The sequence below is a fragment of the Euleptes europaea genome, chromosome 1, assembly GCF_029931775.1.
Source record: "Euleptes europaea isolate rEulEur1 chromosome 1, rEulEur1.hap1, whole genome shotgun sequence".
NCBI classification, from domain to species: Eukaryota; Metazoa; Chordata; class Lepidosauria; order Squamata; family Sphaerodactylidae; genus Euleptes; species Euleptes europaea.
The window spans coordinates 76,340,705-76,364,417 of NC_079312.1; the positions used below are offsets into that span (position 1 = coordinate 76,340,705).

At 46.2% G+C, this 23,713-nt stretch overlaps 1 protein-coding gene across 2 annotated transcripts in view; it reads right to left on the minus strand.

The window, feature by feature from the left end:
* The window catches only part of SEMA3F (semaphorin 3F), a 152,997-nt gene extending 141,782 nt beyond the window's left edge, over nt 1-11,215 (minus strand). For both annotated transcript variants that reach the window (XM_056861163.1, XM_056861157.1), the window contains exon 1: nt 11,060-11,215. In XM_056861163.1, the coding sequence (XP_056717141.1) occupies nt 11,060-11,171 (112 nt within the window). In that variant the 5' untranslated portion in view covers nt 11,172-11,215. The remainder of the gene's footprint in view (nt 1-11,059) is intronic.
* Nucleotides 11,216-23,713: the final 12,498 nt, after the last annotated feature.

The window sequence follows — 23,713 nt, forward strand, 5'->3', positions numbered from 1 at the left end:
ACTAGCTATTTTCTGTTTTTAAAACATAGTTGTTAGAATATTCTTGATTACAGTGGCAACTATGTAATATTTATACGAGTTTCAACACAGTTAACATGGCTCATGTTGTGGAACTTAATGTTCAAGCAATTTCTAAAAAGGATGTGGACCCTAGAATGCTTCTTTTCCAGGGCAACAAAGAATATTGCCCCATTGTTGTAAGTCTATACTCCAAACTGAAAAAAAACCCTTCATTTTACTATGTGCCCTTTTAAAAATTGGGGGCAGTGGCAGATGGCTGATGGGGGGGGGGGGGTCAATGCTAATGGTGAGAAAGTCTAATTATGCATGAAAGTCATAAATAGTTCAGCTTCGAATTAATTTTGACACATCCAAACAACACATTGAATGACTGGCTTCCTGCTCACAAGAGGCACACAAGACATAAGACAAATAGGGTTGCCAACCTCCAGGTAGTAGCTGGAGATCTCTTGCTATTACAACTTATCTCCAGCCGATAGAGATCCGTTCACCTGGAGAAAATGGCTGCTTTGCCAATTGGACTCTATGGCATTGAAGTCCCTCCCCTTCCTCTTCAGGCTCCGCTCCAAAAGCCTCCCACCAGTGGTGAAGAGGAACCTGGCAACCCTAGGGACAAACCACTGATGGGTATTCAAGTATAACTGTTTCCTATGCAGCATTATGTTTCCATGCAACATCACAGACATGTGCTTCTTGGGAGTTAGTGCAGCAAAGTGTCTAAGAGAATGGACTATGACCTGGAAAGTCACTGGTTCAGATCTCATCTCTGTCACGAACTTTCTGGGTGGCTTAGATAGACCATATTTTCTACCTTTTCTTTAAAGAAACTTACTTAAAAATTAAAGCTGGGACTTCAGAGGAGACAGTAGATAGACTGTTACAACACTAGAATGCTAGAAGTGTGGGGGACATGCAAGACTCAAAGGAGGATCCCATCTCCCCAAATAACCGAGTTTGGCATGGCTCCAGGGCCCACTACTCATGTCTGAGGCCAGCCACAGCAGCAGCAGTGTCTGAGAGCCATGGCTGGGACTGGAGCATGGTTTGCAAACTCCAAAAGGTCTATTCTATTCATTCCAATGGGGGGGACCCCTTCCAGACCCCATAACTTGGGACCCCCTGACCCAATCCGCATCATACTTGGGGGTTCTTGCAAGGAGGGTCCCCTCAAGCTACACTGAAAGTTCGGGACCTCTACCTCCAAAAATGCCCCCCCCCCGGAGCAGTGGAAAGCAGCGAATGTGCTTTAAATATCTTTATTCGGCCGAATTTATTCAGGAACACCGAATTTCATGCAGAATTCCACGAATCCGAATAGGGGGAGTTCGTACTTCAGCATTTCCCAAATAAAAACGGGCCAAAGTTTGCCGAATCTGAATTTTAGCGAATTTTTTTTCAACAGCCATAGGCCCAGGGCAGCTCCCAATGTCCACAGCATCCAGGCACACAGTGGCTCCTGGCATCCTCAGATGCTGGGCCTGGAATGGCTCCCAGTATCTGTCACCACCATGGCTGAGCCGAGAGTGGCTCCCAATGGCTGCCTCCACAGCCAGGCTTAGAGCAGCTCCTCATGGCTGCCGCTGCTGCAGAATCACAGTAAGTGATTCTCTTTGTAGTTTTTTATTTGAGGTGGAATTTAACCCCCCCCCCCAAAAAAAGTGCATTTTTTAAAGATGTCAGATTTTTCTGCAAACCTGAGGAGTCCACCAAATTTGCAGGAAAATCTTTTAGTGCCATTGTAGGGTTGCCAGGTCCCTCTTTGCCACCAGTGGGAAGTTTTGGGGCAGAGCCTATGGGGGCAGGGTTTGGGGAGGGGAGGGACTTCAATGCCATAGAGTCCCATTGGCAAAGTGGCCATTTTCTCCAGGTGAATTGATCTCTAACTGCTGGAGATCAGTTGTAATAGCAGGAGATCTCCAGTTAATACCTGGAGGTTGGCAACCCTATGTGGCCCCCATCTGTGGGTTCAGATATCCGTAGATGGGGTCCATACTGTAGTATTAGATATATAGATAGCAATATACCAAGCACTGGTTTTTGAAAAATCCCCCAATGAAGCCCTCCAGTGGTGCAGAGAAAAATGGCAGATGTGGGTACTAAGGCAAGGAAAATGATTCACTTGTGGATGAGACCTTAAAAAAAAAATGACCTTCCCATTCACATGACATGCAAAAGTGCTTTGACTACAATCTTTCCAAAAAGATCACATCAAACCAGTAAAGGAGAAACACTAGAAAGTGGAGAGTGGAGGCTGATGTCTTCTGGTTACTCTCAAAAAATCCAACGCCAGTTTAGATGGCAATCTGGAGCCATATTTCTCTGTGAAAGCAGCCAGAACAATGCAAAGTCTCAGATAAATACCCTCATTTTTTCCCTTTCCTCCTAGTCAGGGCACAAAAGGAGAGTACATGACACAGAAGGGTAATGCTGATCTCGTATATCAAGGCACGCACAATGAGACTATATCAAGGCACGCACAATGAGACTATATCACTTAACATCCATGCAGAATGCATGTTAGGTGATCACCTAAAATATCCTTGTCGAAGAACATGAAGCACATACATAAAGAATTCTGATGATGAGGCACTTTGCCTAAATTAACACCCCCCTACTTCCTACCCTTAGCAAGACAAACAGGAATATTAATCCACAATACTAACATTCTTCATTGGAGAATTCCACGGAGGAGTGGATCAAAGGCCAACCTATTGAAAGGTCTTCTGGGGACACTTCCTATGAGTAGGCAAGCAGCAAAGAGCTAAAGCTTGGATTATCAAAGGCGCTTAATAGGCTGGTTGCCAGAATCTCACAGAAAATTAACAAGAACTCGTTTTTTCTATGTAGGGTATGGAAACTCCCCACATAGAGGATACGGGAAAAGAGAGATAGATCACAGGAAGCCTATTTTTCAAGCTTCCCCTCCCTCTTCCCCCACCCCATCCTGATAAGAGAATCCAAATTACTGGTAGGCTGATGGAGTCTTTATTCCATTTGATTCCCACCTACAAAGATTCACTGTGCCTTACTCACAATCCTCTAGAAGTAAAAGCAGATGCCATGGTTTAAAAAAAAAAACAAGCAAGACTAATCAATTTAAATATATTTTCAAAAGTTTTATTAAAGTAAAATATTTTAGGTTTTACCAGCTCATTCCTAAATATGTTAACATGGAAGTCTTCCAGAGTCAAGTGGGACTTGCCTCTTCATAAGCATGCTTAGAATTGCAGCCCATTCTCCCCCTTTTCCCCCCAGAGCAATGCAATCTTTTACAGTTGATTCTGTTTCACAATTCCAATATTAAATGACTAACATTCATGTCTAGCAAAGTTTACCATTTCATGTTAATCTGCAGATGAGCTCTGCTTAGGTTTGAATCTCAAAATTCAGCCCTTGAATGTTTATTATAACTATCAGTAACATTGTTTAGGTAATTTCCCATGTGAAGTCTCATAGCCATAAAAGTGACAGGAGTTATAACAATAACAGCGAAACAGCAGTGTTATACCCCTTGCTGTTGGTATTTTTACAATAAGGTATCAGTCATGGCCCTGTAAACACTTCACATCAGAAATGGGAAGGAAACTCGACCTCCCTGTAGAATAAGGAGAACAGAGTGTTCTTTCACTACCTAAGCATGCTAAAGGAGAGCATCATGGAAGTCTGTATCTGGGCACACCCTACAAATCTTCTACATGTTAGATGGAAAGGAGAAAGGTTATTCCTACATCCACCAAGTATACAGATTTACTGCAAGTGTTCTGCTGTAGTCTTACATGCGAAGAGATTTCCCAGTACAGGCTTAAAATAGTGGTTCACACATAATGAAGCACATTGGGTGTAAGCCACAATACAAATGTAGCCGCACCATGTCTTTTAAAAATTATCACTCTGTTCAGTTTTATCACCAAGAATGGAAGTAGATCATATTCAAGAAGTAGCAAAGAAACAAGATCAGCCTTCTTCTCTGCCACCCTATGTAGTACATATGGCAAGTATAGATTGATATGGTTCTGTCAACCAAACCCAGCCATCCATGTCAGCAAAGCAATAGGTTGTTCACACATCAATACAAGGAAAGTATACTTACTGAGAACGTGATTAAGAATAATAACCTACTTTTTTCTGAGTGGCATCCTGAACAATAATGCCTGTGTATCTAAGAAGTCACCAGCAAAACCCAGCTGATATAAATAGATATTCTTCCCCCACCTCACCCTTCCTTGGGAAACCAGGGTTGGCTGCAAATGGAGGTCTCAGGATGCTGCTGCTATCATTTTTCCATTGCTGCTCATTTCCCTCCTGGGGCCATGTTTCCATCCCAGCCTTGAGGGTGGGAAGTAGAGCAGAGGGTTTTTTGACAGGGCTACAATTGAGAACTACAACACATCATGTCATAGCATTGCATTTCTAACTTTGGAAGATTTTTGTACATATATCAGTTCTAGGCAGTGGAAAAGTAACACCGAGGGAGAAATGATTTCCAGCAGAAACGGCTGTTTGTGTGGAGTTAGTGGAAAGGGGCAGAGGGGGAGGGAGGGTACCCAGGCAAGGCCACTGTTCTAGAACACTGGGATTACCAGGGCTCCCTTGGGGGCGGGGGAGAGAAGTTCTACTGCTTGGAGGAATGGAAAGGTCCTGCCCTTCTCCAGTGGCATCTAGCCAGCACCCTTCATATTTGCCAAACTCATAATCCACATTCCCAACACACACAATTTTAACTTGATAGAGAATTGTGGCATTTGCAGTGGGATGGATCTTAATACTCTTAGGTGGGAACGAGCTCCCTGAGCCATAGAAAATTGTGCTTTCCAAGCATGTGGCATAATTATGTATACGCTGGTCACACAGCCATTTCCATGCAATGCCATTGAGGCTAATAAAGAGCTGCTAGAGAACAGCAGATGAGAGGTTCTAATTACGATTCAGCAGCAATAGGCTGGGTGTTCCCACTGAGTGTAGGCATAAACATTGATGTATGCGGAACAATAGGCTTGGGACTGGCTGCAGCAGGAAGTAAATGGGGAAGCTGTTCATAGTTCTCTGGGTGCTGCATTGTTGTATTGCCTGTGCAGAGATTCAGCACCTCTATCCATTTGCTTATCCAAGACTGGTTTTGCATAGGAATTTCCCCCTAGGTGGAACAAAAATTGCCACTGATTTGTGGGGGGCTCCTGAGAATCATATGGGGAACACCTGGGACTTTCCTCTTTTGCTTTGACTTAAAGGAGGAACAGGGTAGCTGCAGGCAGAGCATGTGTCTGGAAGCTCTACCTGCAGCCAATCCTGGGAGCAGGGCAGAGCTATGTCCTGCTAACCTTAACCCTAAATTCTGCTCTTCCCACTTCCTTAAGCATTTTGTTAGTTCACACATGATCTGCAACACAGCTATGAAGGGGGAAAGGTAAGATTCTTGTTGCATCTGGCAACCACTGGGAGAGGGACAGGGAGAGGAGACAGAGATAATGATGTCATGTTGATGGTGCAACATCACTTCTGGCTTGATATTCTAATATCCCACCAAACTCTATGGGCTTACCATAGAGTTTTGGGGGCATCCTAGAATGTCACACTGACATGGTGAGGTCACGTCTAGGTTTGCACTGGAATTGATGTTGCACCATCAGCACAATGTCTCCCTCCCCAATTCCCTCCCACTGTCCTGCTGAGTAGCAGCAGCGTCAGCAGGCAGATGGATGACAGGAGTTCTCCTGCCACAGAAGAAGATGTGGCAATCATACCTCCAGCCCATTTGCTGCTGCTTCTCCCCACCACCACCACCTTTGGAAACAGTCCAGGAAAGCTTCTCTCTTGGCAGCACTGCCCTGTCAGAGTGACCTGGCAAACACAACCTCATCAACTGATGATCCCCTAGCTCCAACAGGAGCTGCCTTGCTGGGCATGCCAAAATCGATCTAATCCAATGTTATATAATCTCAGTGCCAAATGTTTGGTATTGCACCACACATGCTTTCCTGAAACAGTGTTGAATTATTACAATTTATCTTGAAGAATAAAAATGCACTCCATAACACCCCTTTGTCACTGTCATGTCAATGTTCTCTTTATGAAGTTGCCAATAAAGCACTAGAAGATCACCAGGTCAAGTTCCAATATTGTGAGCAGTTGAACATCTGATGCTGGAATTGAGGAATCAGCACTAGTATCAAGAGCAGGGCTTTTGACAATAGGACGTTTTGGAGGACACTGATTCATAGGGTTGCCACGAGTCAGAAGTGACTTGATGGCACTCAACACACACACAGACATGTATCAAAACACCCCCTAGTGCTGAGCACCTTTTGGTCTCTAGTAGAACTGATAAAACAGTGATAATAACTCACAGGAGTTTGAGAGGAGGCTTCATTTCCACTTCTATTTCATATACAATAGCTGAAGGACTATGGTGCTGAAACTGTGTTGCACCCCTCAGCACCAGCAGGTGTAGGACAGCAGCTCCCAAATTCTCCACAAATGCCAATACTGAAATTATCTAGATGTCTGGCTGAATTTAGCAGGCTCTGTTCCCTGCCCCATGGATTTGTTTCAGGTCAAATGTCCAACCTGAAGTAAATCTGGTGGCAACTCTAGTGGGGCCTATAGGCCATGGTGAGCAACAGAGCTAAGCAGTGAAAATAAGAAGCTGTCTTATACTGAGTCAGACCATTGGCCCATCTAGTCCAGTACCAACTTCTCTGACTGGCAGAAGCTCCCCAGAATATCCTGTTGTTCTTCAAATTGAAGGTTTCTGGGTCGGAACCTGGGACCTTCAGCACGCAAAGCATGTGCTTTACCACTGAGGCACAGCCCCTTCCTTCTGGGCTGGCATATAAGGCCCAGTGCTCAAAAGGTGCAACAGCTGCAGTAAGATCTGAGAACCCCAAGAACTGGTGCAAACCATGCAAAGTTGAGGTTATATCATGCTCACTTAATGCCCCTGCAGCGAATAATATTTTCAGTTATTGTTCTTCCTTCATATCCTGCCTTTCTCCCCAACGGGGACCTAAGTGGCTTACATCATTATCTTCTCCTCCATTTTTTCTTCACAACAACCCTGTTAAGTAGGTTAAGCTGAGAACATTTAACTGACCCAAGGTCATCCAGTAAGCTTCCATTGCCTGAGTGGGGATTTGAACCTGAGTTGCCCAGATCCTAGGCCATCACTCTAGCTGCTGTATTTGACACAGAGGTGTGCCTGCAGACATGCACTAAACATGGATCCAAGAGCTACAACTGATTGAGGCACATATTGTCACACGTCCACACAAAGTGTCCCCTTTCCATTGTTATGGAGCTCACAATAAGGCCCCACAGTGGACACACTGAAACTCACCTTTTAAAAAGTATCCCATTGTACCACTATCATTCAAAATATGGGCTAATCCCATAATTCTCACTGATGTCCCCATATCCACATAATAGTCCATTCTGTCACAAGACTTGAATCCTCAGTCTGGAACCCTACATGCCTTGGACCCCCCATTTCCTGTCCCCAATTTCTTTCCTTCCTGCTCAAATATGGAATTATGACCTGTTCCTGCTGGTTAATCTGCCAAGTGGTACGTGGGCCAAGAAGAAGAAGGTGTTAGGTGCATTAAATCTCTCACCTTTCTTTAAGCCCCGGCTGCAGTTTTATTGGCAGAGTTGGTGGCCTGGGCCATGTTAACAGCCCATACTCATTAACTCTTCCTCCTCATGTTTCCCTCTTTCCTCGCCATGCTCTCCCCCACCCCATTCTCTTCATCCGCCACCTCACTGCAAAAACAGACACATAAAGACATAGAAATTATCGACTCAGGAAAAAAGCTGATTAAAGAGAGCTCAGTTTACAGCTCTGGTATCCCAGCTGGCTTTCAGGGAAGGCTGGAGGTTAATTCTCACTAACTGGGAGAAACTGAAATAGTGGTGTGAGCAAGAGAATGAACAAACTCTCAGCACACAAGAGCTTTGTAATCTTATTGTAAGTAAAGGAGAAAGGTCAGGTGATTTGATATTTGCCCTAAAAGTTGCTAACTCTCATGGCTTTATCACAAGCATGTTCTGAAGCTCAAAACAGTCCATAAAGTTTTGTCTTGTTTGTTAGAAACAATCTGTTCCAGTCCTCTTAGGTTTACAGAGCAATATTCAAAGACAAAGTGATCCAAGAGCTAAGTGAATAAAAGCAAATATGAATTCTTCTTTTATTTATAACATTTGGCAGCCTCTTTCACTACCCAGATATTCAAGGCAACAAAAAGCATTCTGAAGAAACCATAATTGAAACCAAATAAAAAAATTAAATACATTGTAAAATGTAAATTAAAATATCAGCTCCATCCAAAACAGCAAGCCGCAACAGGAAATTAAAAAAAAAACACTCCAACCTAGAACAGTTCAGCTGATGGAAGCTAACCAGAGAGGGGTCAGTCCAATTTCCCTTAACCAGGCTAATTATGTTGAAATAAAATGAACATTTGGATTTAAGAATCCTTTACATCGCCCTGAAACCCATGCACAGATAAGTGAAAGAGAGCAACAATCCACGCATGTGGTTTTCAGTGAGAGCAGTTAAAAGAAGATGGTGTCGGCCTCATTAATGTAACTTTCCAGCTGTTAGCAGATCACTGTGCCATAATGCAAATGCAATGGCTGATTATGATGTCAGCAAAGACAGGTGGACTACAAGAATAAGAAAGGGTGAGTGAAGATGAGAACACGAAACACACAGAGAGCGATGACAGTCCAAGGCAACAATGTAATTATGATTTTACTTTTTTTTTAAAAAAAACAAAACAGATTTCACTGACTTTCAATGAGGACGTTCATTTCTAGTGGAAGTACCACCAGCCTAAGGGGCCAGTCACAGAACTGCTTCAGTCTAAACCACCGTAGCAAATAGCCACAGTAGACTGATTGAAAACGTGTCTGTCATCTGTACACAGGGCAGTCATGAAAATTGGCTCTGGATGTAGGCAGGACCAGGATTCTTCGGACTTGTTTCAGAAGGAGCCCCCAGCAGACTGGAAGTGAACATACACAAACATTTCTGCTACATACCGTGCTTAATAATGCTTATCCATTCAGCACTAATCCCACTGTCCCTGGGCATGCAGGCCGGCTCAGGAATGGTAATTGCATTATAGCAATTGTGGCTGGAAATACAGCTTATGGTTACAGTATGGCAATAGCTCACAACAGAGAGCTACATCTGTCAGAAATGTTGGGGCTATTTGAAGGATGGTCAGTAAAGAAGCACACTGGACAAAACCATTACATTTCATAGCCCTCTCCTTCCCCAGTGCAGTCTGAAAATTTTTCATTCATCCTCAGTTATCCTCACAGCTGTAGAAACAATGACCAAATTAATGCACCTTGATATTAATAGCCCAGGGAATTATATGATACCTTCCCCAGTAAATGGGCAACTTTCCCCCACAATTTCAAATCAGATTGCTTGCAGCGCCTTCTTTGGAAAGGCCCGTTTCCCCCCTCAAGGCTTTCACCAGTACCCTGGGCTTCTCCCCAAAAGCAGCTCCTTCCTTGTTCTATTCAACTTGTTTTCCCTTTTCCTGGGCCTAATGTCCTTGAGATATTTGCAGACTCTTCTCCAGAGTCCTGGCCTACTTTATCCAAACTGCACATATGTAATAGTCAGCCCTGCCTCCTCTCTCATTTCCTGAGGCTCCCACTATTACCCCACACACGCACACTACCCAGGTATTCCCATCTCTTTGGATGTCTTTGCCATTCTATTCTTTCCCAACTTCCTTCAGCTCCAAGTCTTATGATTTATGAGTTATTATTTATTACTGCTGTTTTTGTCAAAGCCTCAAAACTTTGCAGTCAGGTGACACAGTGAAAAAAACCCACCACCGCCACCCTCCATGTTCATTGGCAAAGGCAGAACTTTTCCATATTTTTTAAGATTGTATAGTAACAACAGGAAATCAAACCCACTTATAAGGGCTCAAAGACACTATTTTTCAAAGGCATTGGCTTGAACCTCCTTCCCCCGGACACAGAGATCTTTAAATAGGCTCAAAGGAGGATCTCAATTGAGTGTACAGACATACACACAGAGAGAACTCAAATGCAGGGCGGATCATGTTTCTGTCTGTCCCCTTGTTCTCTGATGAGATTGTTCATATTCCAAAGGAAAGGTCAAGTTGTTTTAAAGAACAAAGCCCTTGCTTGTAAAAGAACACTACAGATGGTTACTCAGAGTCCAGGTGATAGCCCAAAGCTGCACTACTAGTAGGAAAGGCATAGTACTGGAAGAGAAAATCTAGATCTCCTCAAAGCCCTGAAGAGGAGGGAAAATAAGGAGAAATTTTGCACTTAAAGACTTAGATTACACCTAATGGACAATCACATCTCAAGGCGACTTGCAGCCTTCTACCAGAAACCTGTAAGATTTATTTATTAACCCAGTTCAGCATTCTTCATGGGCAATCAGTGCCTCACACTAACTCACTCTGAAGATTTACAGACAGTGAATCTCAACAGTGGTCTCATCTCCAACATGGGCAGCAGGAGGAGAATCAATTTCTAGCCCTGCACAGTCCCTTCCCAGGGAGCTCTCATGTGACTTGCTGCCAACTTCACAGCGCCCCTAGCAGCTTGGGTTCACAGAGCTGTCAATCTGCTGTCTCTACTGCCAGCCATGGTGCTTGACTCTAAAAAAAACAAAGGAAACTCCACAAACTGCAAGGCCAGTTATCTCCAGATGGAGAGAGACACAGAGGTGCAGTACATTACATGTGTGATTGATGCAGGCTGCCAGCCCAGGGGCTTCTCAGAACCCATTCCAGGAAAGTATTGTTCATACTCATGGCTAAGATCCCAAGAGAATGTGCTGCTGAGATTAGCTTCTTTGGAGATTAGTTAAGTGGATGAACTTGAAATACAAGCAGGATCTCCAGACCTGGATCTCAGAGCCCTCTGAGACATTCTAGATACAGAACCTTCAACAAGCCATGAATGGCCACACAAACCATAATCCAAACAAGGACCATGTCATACCATAACTGTGTTTGAACACAGAGATGCTGTGCCTTACCTTTGAAAGAGAGCTGCACCCTTGGCGCAGCAAATAGGTAATCCTTGGAGTAGGATGGCCGCCAGCCCATGATTAGCAGGGTGGTCCAGAGTAAAAAGCCAAACAGGGGCATGATCAGGAGAGCTGTGAACCCAAAGTCCAGGCAAAATTCTTAGGCAGTCTAGCAAAGGGGGGAAAAGAGGACACGAAAGAGATGTGTTATTAGCAGGTCCCAAGACAAGAACTGTACAACTAAAATTTCTCTGTTGGGAGGCCACTTGAGTCTTCCACCCAATCCCACCGCACTCACCCCAATGGGACAATAAACTTGAAGGATTACAAAACCAATAGTCTGTCTTCCATAAGGCAGGTCCTGTTTTCCAATGTACAACCCTGGTCAACCATTTTCATTTTGGTTTCACTCATATGAAGGGGCACTTAGCGTGTGTGATGTTACTGCAGTACTTCTCGGCTCCAAACTCCAGATGTTCAAATGGCTTCTGCGCCTGATGGCCCCTTGACAGTTTAAATGGCTGACAGGGACCAGTGTGAGTTTTGAGTAATGAGGGCCAGCCTGTGTGGGCTGCTGCAGGGCCGAGGATCCAACACCCACAGTGGACCCTGAACATCAATTTCCTTTTTTTTTCTCTTCTGCAGCCTTACCATTTTATTATGATTTTATTTGGTCTGACAATTTGCCCGTTGCTGAATATACTCTGGCCCATACCACACTTTGGAGCATCTTCTAGATAATTATTTGGATTAACTCTAGCTTAACTTTGCTTTCCGTTATTTTTTTTGTGAGTCTTTTCATGTGTTTGTTTATTTGAATCTCTAGCCCTGAACCATCCTCAGCTCCCATAAAATATTTCTAGTTATCAAGGTTGCAAAGAACAGGCTGGAAATTACCTTACATACCAAAGAACTGGTTTATATTTGGAAACTGAAACTCACCCCCTGTCCTTTTGTCCACCCCGCCTCTTCTCCCGGAAGGAAAAAAAAAAAAACAGCTATAATGCCTTTCTTGTCTTTTTCATGGAGACACAGAACTGGGTAGATACCATTAAAATCACTATTTTATTTTCATAAATTAGTAGAGTTGCCAGGTCCCTCTTCGCCACCGGGGGGAGGTTTTTGGGGCAGAGCCTGAGGAGGGTGGGGTTTGGGAAGGGGATAGACTTCAATGCCACAGAGTCCAGTTACCAAAGCGGCCATTTTCTCCAGGTGAACTGATATCTATCGGCTGGAGATCAGTTGTAACAGTGGGAGATCTCCAGCTAATACCTGGAGGTTGGAAACCCTATATATTAGGAGATTCTTCCCTCCCTTTGACCATTCTTTTTATAACATATCCTCAACCTCTCAGGTAACTGTAGGGCCCCACATTCTATGATATTGGTTGTATTTCCATTTTGTGTTTTTTCGTATACCCATTTGTTAATTAACATCCTGTATTGGTGACAGGTCATCTACTCCTTGCTTCTATAGTACTCATACACTAACAAGAGTACTCATCTTCTTCACAACTCTCCTCAGAGGAAGTGGACAGAGAAGACGCCTTTGGAGCACTGTATAGGTTTTGTGGTCCTACTATTGTTTTGTGGCTGAACTTTGGCTCGATCTATGGCTATAAAAGAGTGTTGGTCACACTGTTGGTTTCTGCCAGAGGGAAAAACCAAAGGGCCATGGGGGTAGGGTTGTTGCCCAGCGGTGGACAATCTGCTTTGCATGCAGGAGGTCCCAGGTTCAATCCCCAAAATCTCCAGTTAAAAGGACCAGGGAGTAATTATGTGAAGAACCTTCACCTGGAACCATGAACGACCACTGCTGGTTAAGTACACCATACTGACCTTGATCAACCAAGGGTCTAACTCAATATAAGGCAACTTCCTGTGTTCAACAGCTGTTTTAGATGATGGGGGCAGTTGGGATAGTTACTTTTTGTCTTTTTTAACCTTTTCATTCGGTGCAGGGATTATGATAAGAAGTTATGTTATTTTATCCCCTAAACAGGAGAAGTGAGGGTATGAGAAATGGAAATGAAGAATTCTATGGCCTTCACACTTGAGAGTGAAGCAGGAAGCAGGTTTGATAGGGCTAGATGGGGGGAAGGGGCTTGGTTTATTGTGTATGTGTTTAGATTATTTATGCCCTGGAACTCATGGGGTGGCTTCCAAAGTTAAAAGGGAAAAAAACACAGATCTATCAACAACAATAAAATATACAGGGGGGATGCCAGGGACAAACAAAGCCACCCCTAAAAACTAAAATACTGATCAGCAGTGAAACTTGCCTGCAGTAAAAGCAACATGAAAGGCATGTTGGATAAAAATAGGATAAAGAATCAAGATAAAAGAAACAGAGGAGCGGCCAAACAATAACACACGACCTCACTAAAAGAACATATCAACAGAATATGACCAGCAAAATTCCTGGAGGGAAAACAATGTTTGCCAAGCACTAAAAATTCACTATGCTTGGCACCAGGAGAATCATAGAAGGGGGGGGGGGGAGGCAACACAATGGAAAAGGCCTTGTTGCTGGTGCTCATCTTCCTTATATTAGGAGGTGGGGGCAGCTGGAGTAAGGTCTCTAATAAGGATAGTAATGAACAAACAGGTTCTCATGGGAGAGTAGGCTAGCCTTTAAATACCCTAGTCCCAGACTAGTCTCAGTAGGGTCTCCATATTAAGTCAGTTGAAGCAAAAACTAAAGGGGTATCTTTACAAGCACCTGACCAACACAGGACAAGTGTTAGAAGGTGAGATTCTTTTCTAGTCATGTCTGGTTTGCTGCTGTTTCTGGGGATTCTAAGCTCGGGATACATCTTCCAACTGCTGATGTCTCAAGCGCATCATTGGAATGGTTGACACCAGTCACTAGGATTCAGGACAGTCTGGTAGACTTCTGGAAAAACACTGGATAGCCTAGAGGGGTTGTGCTGGGCAACCACAGTGATTTCAAGGTATTTTGTCACCCCAAACAAGGCACAGTTTTGCAAGCATGACACTCAATGTGTAGCTGCCATTGAATATCAGTACAAGTTAACTAGGAAGAACCTCTCAGCTGTAAAAGATGATGCAAAGGAAGAAACAGCAGACTGACATAAATGGACTCGTTATCTTCTTTACATGTGTACATGCCATCAAGTTGCAACCAACTCAGGGCAAGGGGGCTTTCAAGGCAAGTGACAAGCAGATGCGGTTTGCCTTGATGGTCTCCTATCCAAGTACCAACTCTGCTTAGCTTCTGAGATCTGCTTCCTGATGGGGATGGGGGGTAGTGTATAAAACAGTGCACTACTCCATTTCTCTTGGGTCTGCCTTATTGTTTTCTGAGTACGATTCCAGGAGCTGGCTTTAACCTTTAAAGCCTCAAAGTAGCTTAGGCCATACTACTCTATGAAATCTATAATCTACTAAAGGTGGCTTTTTAAATATTTTCTTCTACACACATCAATGGTAAATCCTATAAGGAAGTATTCTCAGTAACTTCTCCCCAATTCCCCTATGCTGCAGGTCCATGGCTGAGCACGTACCAGAAACAACAGGCAGTGTGTGGCTGGAATGAATATTGACATGAAGCTAGTTTAATGATTGCTTTATAATATTTTATGTATGTGTTTTATACTATTTCAATTATGTGTTTTGTATTGAATCTTTACTGTTGTTACCCATCCTGAGCCCAAAACCTGGGGTTCCATATGATAATTCTTCTTAGGAGCATTGTTAGGAGAAAAGAGGTAAATGGGTGAGGTCCCCACACTGAGTTTGTCATTGTGTAACATCTACACAGTTACAGGAGGCTGCTCGTTATTACACAAATACAGGGGGGTGATCTTCATCTTACAGATCATGCCTAATTTTAGCCTAAATTTCTAAAAAGACTGGTTAAGCAACTTTCTCCGACTACATAATATAATACCAACAGAATGCTTCAAGAACATGTATCAATATTCGTAGTTTTGGTAGGATCAAGTACAAGCTGCTGTGGCACGCTTGACATATGCTCAGTATATCTTTCTACGGACTGGACTGCAGCAGAATTTCCCCCTTGTAGCTTGAGGAGCTTACAGAAGGAAGGAATGCCAGGCCATTCAAGCCCAACTGCAATTAACGGGCTCACATGCTGCTCTCATTTGGTAAAGTAAACAGAGTTTGATTGAGGGGCAGTAATCAAGTCGTCTCCTCTCAGGAATGAAAAGAGTCCTTATAGCCCTATCCTACACTAGCAGGAGCCAGAGCCGGCGGCCCACCCACTAGGGGCCCTTCCACCCCCCCCCCACAAAAGTGCCCCTTCCCCACAGAAAGAGGGAAGGGAAAGGGAGGATGGGGTGCTCCTCCTCCCCCCCTTTCTGCCCTCCCACTAAGCACAGAAACACAGTGAACCCGGGGAAGTACTTTGTCCAGTACACTCTCCACTTTCTTGGCAGAAGAAATCTGGACGTAATTATTTAAAAAGACAAAATGCATTTTCCTCCGAAGTAAGATCTTTTTTTTTTAAAGAGTTTGTGTGTACCAGACCATCTGGGTTCCACTGGGGTCTTAGCTGGAACAGATTCAACAGGCTTGCCTAGATAGAGTGCCAGGGGCCCTGTGAAAGTGGCTAGCCAGAATTCAGGTGGGACCAAGTACGTGTAATTTACATTACCTTTGTTCATCCTCAGGTGTAAGTTACACACAGCTTTCCCCAATTCAGCTAAAACTCTCACAAATATAAAATACTTTCCAACGTGGAATCCACTCTTGCCCTTAACCCAGAATCTCTGGGTTTGAGCCTGCAATAGCTCCCTGGTCTTTAGCTTCTTTGGCCAACTAGCTATGTGGACACAACAACTGAGTGGCTGACCTCAACATAGGTTCTTGTAGGTTATCCGGGCTGTGTAACCGTGGTCTTGGAATTTTCTTTCCTGACGTTTCGCCAGCAACTGTGGCAGGCATCCTCAGAGTAGTAACACTGAAGGACAGTGTCTCTTCAGAGACACTGTCCTTCAGTGTTACTACTCTGAAGATGCCTGCCACAGTTGCTGGCGAAACGTCAGGAAAGAAAATTCCAAGACCACGGTTACACAGCCCGGATAACCTACAAGAACCAATGAACTCTGACCGTGAAAGCCTTCGACAATATTTTGACCTCAACATAATTTGTTTGCTTTTTGTAGTTTCAGCTGGTAGAGGGTTACACATGCCTTTATTCCAGGATAACTGTAAATAATTCTTGCATGCAGTTTCAGCATACTGAGCTATAAGTAAATATAGCACAGAAATGTCTTATAGCTTATTGCAGAAGAGTGGTATCCAGGATGCAAAACTAGCCATTCTACAGAGCTCTTGGGTTGCACTTACAAGATCTGTTTCTTTCTCAGTGCTGTAAGCTTTGACTGACCACCACTTTCCACAGAAGTCAGTGATTAAAAAGATCTCCCACTGCAGCACCCTTTTGTTTTATGTTGTCTAGAGACTGCCGAGCTGGAAGACCCATTGTGCAGGAGAGCTAAACAAATACTGAGAATTAATTACAGGAGTCTCCAGTCTAAAGAGTTGGACAGGTGGATAGGACTTGTAAGCAGATTTAGAATAGCAACATTGTAATGTATATAGGTGACTGGATTTCAATCCAAGCAATCTTGAACATTTAACACAGTCAAAGGCTATCCCTACACAGGGTTTTGGGATGTCGGCACTGGAATGAACATGCTTGGGGCACATGCATATAATTATGACTGGCAAGAGGGTATTCCCCCCCCCCGCCCCGAAGATCTCTACGATCGTCTGACAACAACTTAATGGTGGTCCCTGGTCCTAAGAGTGTGTGGCTGTCCTCGACTAGAGCCAGGGCCTTTTTGGCCCTGGCACCGGCCTGGTGGAATGCTCTGTCTGGTGACATCAAGGCCCTGCCTTGTGTCTGGTGACATCTTTCCTTAAAGAGTTCCGCAGGGCCTGCAAGACAGAGCTATTCCGCCAGGCCTATGGTCGAGGACAGCCATGAATGTCATCTGCTGGCCTCCCTATTCTCCCCCCAACCCACTCCTGCTATATTATTGGTGTCAACTGAGGGTTAACCTGCAGTGTATATCCGGCAACATGAGTAGTGATTAGGCACCATCTGTAGTTCTGTTGTTTTTAAATTTTTTAAGTTGTAAATTGGGATTTTATTGTTTTAAATTTAGATTTTGTGGTTAATTTTATTATTGATGTATTAATGTATCTTGTATGATGTTACCCACCCTGACCTGGCTTCAGCAGGGGAGGGTGGGCTATAAATCACAAAATAAAATAAATAAGCTTGGGATCAGGTCTATCCATTTCTTCTCTGCCTAGGAAGCAGGCAGTATTTTGTTTCTCTAACTGAGCCTGCTAAGCTTTTACAATCCCTTGGATGCAACATGCGGCATTCAACCACAACTCAGGGCAGGCCATTGCAGTGTGATCCCTCCCTTTGCTCCCCTCTACCATGTTCTCTGCCTTTTCCTTGGTCTTGCTGGACTGGACAGAGAGAACTGCCCATGCTCTGTTGTTACCATAGAACAGTCTGTAAGAATTCCATATTTGTTTGTACAGGATCCCCATAACTTCATGGACATTATGGCAACAGGCATGCATCAAATCTGTTTCTACTGTGCTGTGAAACCATATGGACAAGTTTATAAACCATGTTAAAAATATTCCACGTGTGCATACATGTCAGCAGGCAAAACCTCTCTAGGTATAATCAGTGGCCTATAATCAAGGTATCTGAAAATCTCAAACCCTATACATATCATACTCATTATTAGCAAAACAGCCAGATTCTTAAGAAATAACCAGGATAGCCAAAAACAAATTGTAGTTTGAAAGAAAATAAAAATAAATAAAAGAAAATAGGGAGAGGAAAGCCAGCCAATGGCAGAACTGTCCTCTGCCTTGCACTATGGGGATGAGGAATGGACCTAGCCAATCTCAACACTGCCCCCTCTGGTTGATTGGCAAGCTGCAGGAAAGTGGGGGTTAATGACAGAAACAAACTTCAGGGATTTCACAGGAAAATCCTTGGAATCAGTCAAACAAATCCAGACTGGCTCTAAGGACGTTTAGAGTAATGGATGGGCCCTCAGGAGAATGCAGTTTTCTTCAGCTGTGGGCAATACACTACTATTGTAGGAGTTAAAGTTTCCCGGGGGCCATACATCATAACAATTTCCTTTACACTAGGTAAATATTTGTGTTATTTGTCTGTCTTTCCACACACATTTGCACTCCCCCCCTTTGAAGATTCTACACTCAACACACACAGGTTTTTCTGGAACCAGAATGTCTAAAAACCAAATTACCCTGTGAAATAAAAGCTACAATCGGCTGCTGTTAAATCAAGCCCCTGCCGGCCTTGGGAAATAATTCTGGCAAATACTGATATTGCATTTGGATTGTGCTGTGCGTGCCAGTGAGAGTGAGTGAGATGGCAAACAAAGGAAAAGAGCAGGGGGGGAGGAGGGAGGGAGGAGAGGAATGCGAGAAAAAAGAGAGGAGGGAGGCAAGGAGCCTCAGAAAGTGGGGAGAGAAAGGCAAACAGATTGAGAGAATACCATTCTTCAGAACTGTTGCTAAATCTAAATCTCCCTGTACCGATGGAAGTGGAGTGAGTGAGCAGGCTAATGTGTCACCTCATACAACTAAGAAATGAGCTAGTATGCCATGCCTGGAAACCTGGGGTCCTTTGGCATATGAAGCTCAGCCACTTCTCAGTCCCTGATAAATAAACAGTGATTAATCCAACCACTTCTGAGCTGAGATCATAATGGAAGGAAGGAAAGGTTGGGGACCCCTTCTGCTGGCTCCTGGCATGCCTGTTCAGGAAGAGAGGGGTCTCTGATCAGTTTCAGTTTGCAAATGTCAGCATATGCATCTAAGCCTCCTGAGAAAGGAGCTTATAATACAGGAAATGTTCAAGGAAAGGCAAAAGATCAGGGATATGAAAGGAATTATTAATAACTCCGTGACTAATACATGCATGAACACAAACGGACAATGACAACAGCAGCAAAATCTGTGCAGCTTTTGGGCAGGGCAAATAACTTTACCAAACTATGCTGAGATGCAGTAACCCTCTGATCCCCTCTGTTGCACTATATCCCTATTCCTGTGCTTCCCTGTCCTATTTTTAGGCAAGCAGAATCTCCCCCATGAAGATTTTATTCCAGCTGGACTGTTGTTTCTGGGGCTTTCTCAAAATAGTTCTCTTCCAGAGGAGCAGATTTCTTCTTTGCTTTGTAACACCCTTTCTTCATTTTCACTGCCTTTTACAGACACCACATACTCATCTGAGAATTCTAACAGTAGTAGGAAGCAGATTAGGCAATTAGATCACGGGATGTATTAAATTGTCTTACACTGAACCAGGCCACTGACCTGCTCTCCAATGGCTCAGTCTGATGTCTGTCCCAGCCCTGCTCCCCAAGACCCTTTTAACTGGACAGGCCAGTAGTTGAACCGGGGATGTTCTGCGTAGTCATTACATGTTTATAACTGGGCTACAGCCCCTTCCAAAAGGGCAATAGGTCAAATGAGCTAGTAAGATGAACTCTGCATTTGGGCCAAATGGCTAAACGTGTGTGTTATGATGACACTTGCCATCAGCTTTCATTGTTTCTCAGCTATTTGCTTACTTGTAGAGGAGAAACCAATCACATTTAAGACTGCCTGCTGAAGAAAGGGCAGGTGACTTGTTCTGGAGCCCTCTTGACTCCCATTCATGGGAGAAGGGACTCTTCTTGCAACTATGACTGCAGCCCATTCATATTCTGCCTGCCATTCACTTGATTCAGGTGAGGAGGAGTTGGGACCCAAACCAATAAGGATAGTTGTAAGCAGAAGAGACTGAAAAGGTTTATGTTCCCTTTGCTCACAATTAGATAGTTTTTTGCTCTCCCTCAGCCCCGTTCAGTGTTCAGTCTTGGTACACAAGGATATGATGAAACTGTGGAAGTAATGAATCTGTTTAAAGTCTCTCTCTCTCACACACACACACACACACTGTACTTTCTTACACTGACAAGCATCTGGTCAGTAGCGTAGAAGTAGGGTTTTTATGGCCTATCAGCAGCTTGGACAACTAAATAACAATGTTTACAAAAAGAGAACATAATAATCAAACTCAGTAAAACCCAGCATTATGATGAGGGATCTGCAACTAACAGGGGATAAAATATATGCTGATATACTTAAAAATTAAAATCTTATTAACTAGGGTGAAGAAAAGTCACCCCATACCGTGCATACAGAGCTCTGCCAAAAAAGTTAGAACCACTCACTTGGAAAATGCATGCCAAATTAATTTAATACCGAACAGTTATAAAATAAACTGGATTTAAGTGGCCTTGCATTGTAACCCCCCGCCCCACCCTGTGATACTGTTGGCTGATGTGAAACTTCAACACAATGCCTTCTCTCCACTTAACAAGGTCACTTGGAAAGAGGCGTAGGCAGAGAAAACCAGGCCAGAATTGCCATATTGGTAAAACCAATTGTGTCTATAGGCTAATATCTTTTATCTGATAAAATTAAATACTTAGGGCTACATGCACAAGAAGCAAGACAATTACAGAATGGCCTGTCCTCTAGTTAATAGTTAACGGTTAGGGATGTGCTGAGAAGGGAAATGAACCCATGAGCATCTTGGATGGTAGCCATTGATGGTTCTTTGCTTTTTGAATTTGACTTTTTTTTGAGGATTGTTATTTAAATAGCATTTAAGTGTTCTCAACCCCTAATGTGTGCAGAAGCCTACTTTAAGTTCACATTTTGACATGTTCTATTAAATAGTTCTTCACTCTTTGTTCCAGGAGTGTTTTTTAAATAGTTCAGGCAGATTTTACTCTTGTATCACACGGAGACGCAATTAAAGCCTCTAACGCGCAGGCAGCACGAACGGTTGTTTTATACAGCATTAAAGAGGCACTTTTTCAAAGGTACATCCCCGCTGTTGCATTTCTAAATCAAATATACGACCCACAAAAGGCTACTGACGGGTTCCTTGTAAAAAGTGCCTTCCATCCAAACTGCTAGGAAAAATACGGGGGTTCTCTAGCATTAGGGGAACTTCAGCACGAAAGCAAGCCCCGGGCTGCATTCACCCAGCAGGCTCCCAACGCATCGCTTGACATTGACATCCCGCTCGGCGTTGTGAACGTCAACTGCCCAGAAGGCGCACCAGCAACCCAAGCGCCCCTCGTCCCCACCAACGGCGAGAGGCGCTTCGTAGATACGCAAACGCCCTAGGGGCCTCAGGGCCCAGCCCGCGAGCTGCGCGGGCGGCTGAGGGCGGGGCCTCCCCGAAGGGCGGGACCCCCGAGCCAGGGGACCCTCGCAGAGCCCGCGCTGTTCGACGGGAAAGGCGGCGTCGGGGCCACCTGGGCGCGCGCCGGGAGGGCCGAGGGGCTGCGAAAAGGCCTGGGGGTGGGGGTGGGGGTGGAGGCGAGCCCCTGGCCCTCCGCAGCAGCCCCACCACAGCCTTTCGCCTCAGGAGGGGCCGGGCGGGAGGGACGGCGCTCCAGGCCTCCCTCCGGCTCCCAGCCACCCCTCCTGCCCTCCTAGCGGGACGGCCGCAGCTCTTGGGCGGGACGCGGGAGAAATGGGCGGGAGAAAGGCGGGGGAGGGGGCGAGGGGGCGCGCCTTCCCTCTCGCTCCGCGCCGGGACCCCGACCGCGGCTTTCGTCCAGCCGCCGCGCCACAGGAGCGGCCTTTTCTCGAGCGCTCCCCACTCCCCCTCCCGCCCCAGGCCCGCCGTCGCCTTTTTCAGGCTGACGCCCGAGGCGCCTCCAGGTCTGCAGCGGGCCAAGAAACGCCCCCCAAAGGCCCGGCCGCAGGGCCCGCGGGGTCCCTCGCCGACGGGACGGCCGGTCCGCCAGGCGCGCACTGACCCCGCCGCAGAAGCACGCGTGGAACAAAAGCGCGCCCCGCCAGCCGCTGCTCGGCGTCCCCGCGCGGCTCTGCTCGCCAGCCGGCGGCCGTCACGCGCCACACGCGCGCGCGAAGCTGCCGCTCGCTTCTCCCGCGCGCGCTCCGGGGTCGGGGCCCCTGCAGAGTGGGCGCCTCTCCGGACTGGGGAGGCCGAGGATTTGGCCCTGGAGGCCGGGAAGCGCCGCCGGCGCGCCCGAGGGCGGAGCGCGGAGTCCGAGCGAAGGCGGCTGGCCGGGAGTCAGCCCCTTGCAAGCGTCTTGGGCCGTTTCTGCACGGGAGGTTTGGCCTCGGGGTTGCCGCCCTCTCGGTGCGCCTTTCCCCCATCCGAATTCTCCAAACGCTGCGTGGGGGCCTGATTGTGGAGTTTGGAGAATTTGGATGGGGCAAACGCGCACTGAGAGGGCGGCGAATCCGAGGCCAAAACTCCCGTGCAGATCTTGTTCGCACCCAAACCGCTAATGCGGATTGAATGCTTTGTGGCGCGGGACCAAAGGGGTGTCGGGCTGCCCTGCGGGAGTCTGCCGTCTTGGCGCCTGCGAGACCTTCGGAGGTGCCCCCCCCACCTCCAGCCTTTTGGCTTTGACAGTCGCATCCACTTCACTTGTCACTTCCAACCTACACCTTCGAAGCTTTAGATCTCTCTCTTCCCCCCCCCCCCCCCGTGCGATCCATCCCCAGCAGCTCGCCGGAGCAGATGGCAGCGACCGCCGGCCCTAGACCCGGACCGATCGCGGCTGGATGCCCCCCCCCTACTCTGGGCGGAAATGCATGGAACGGTTTGCCTTGGATTTGCCGCTCTCTCGATGCACATTTTCCCCATCTGAATTCTGCAGGGGGGGGGCTTATTGTTGAGTTTTGAGGATTTGGCTGGGGGAAACGTGCTAGCAACGCCTCTCTCACGCGCGGCCCCTCTCGCTTTTAAATCGTTGCTTTCTGGGGAACGGCAGCAACAATAGCAAAAACCTCTGGCTCTCTGGATAAGGGGGATTTCTTCCAAGTCGAAGGGGCCAGGATTTTGTCTCCCCACCCACACTTTTGGATTTCTGCTCAACTTTCCGGGCGCAGAGGCGGCAAAGATTGATCCCGACGCTGTCACTGCTTGGACAGGATGAGTGAAGTTTGCTGCGTCGAACAGTTCTTGCCTCGCTCCCTTGGCCTTGATCCTGGCGCTGCGAGTCCCGCTCGCCTCCGCACGACCCCCCCCCCCAACTAAAACCGTCGGAGCAAATGGCACGAGGAGAGCCGAGCGATAGTGAGTCCGGGACCGGCGCCCTCTGTCGTCAGGGGTAAATCAGCAACCCCCCCCCCAGTCCTTCCAGGCTCTCCCCTTTTGCACAGACCGGCCGATGAGACCTCTGCCGGCGCGCAGACCAGCCCAAACGAAACCGGCTGCTCTTTCGGCACAGACCCTAAAGTCGCTCCCCTCGTTCGGAAGCAAAAAAGGGCTGGGAAGGTGGAGGAAACCCACACACACACACACACACACGGCAACCCCGTTACCCTAGGCACAGGCTTACCTTTCTGGGTAGAGGCAGAGCGGGGCGCAAGCCGCCGGCTCTCGGGTGCCCGGGCGGATCCGAGGAGCGCTCGCCCCCAACTCCAAAGCCAAGGCAGGAGCGGGACCCCTAGGGACGCCCGAGGGGCATGGCTCAGCAGCTGTCCTGGGAGCGGCGCGCCACCTCCATCCCTCTCTTCGCCCTCGCCAAACTCCAGAGGGGGGCTCTGCTCCCACCTCGCCGCG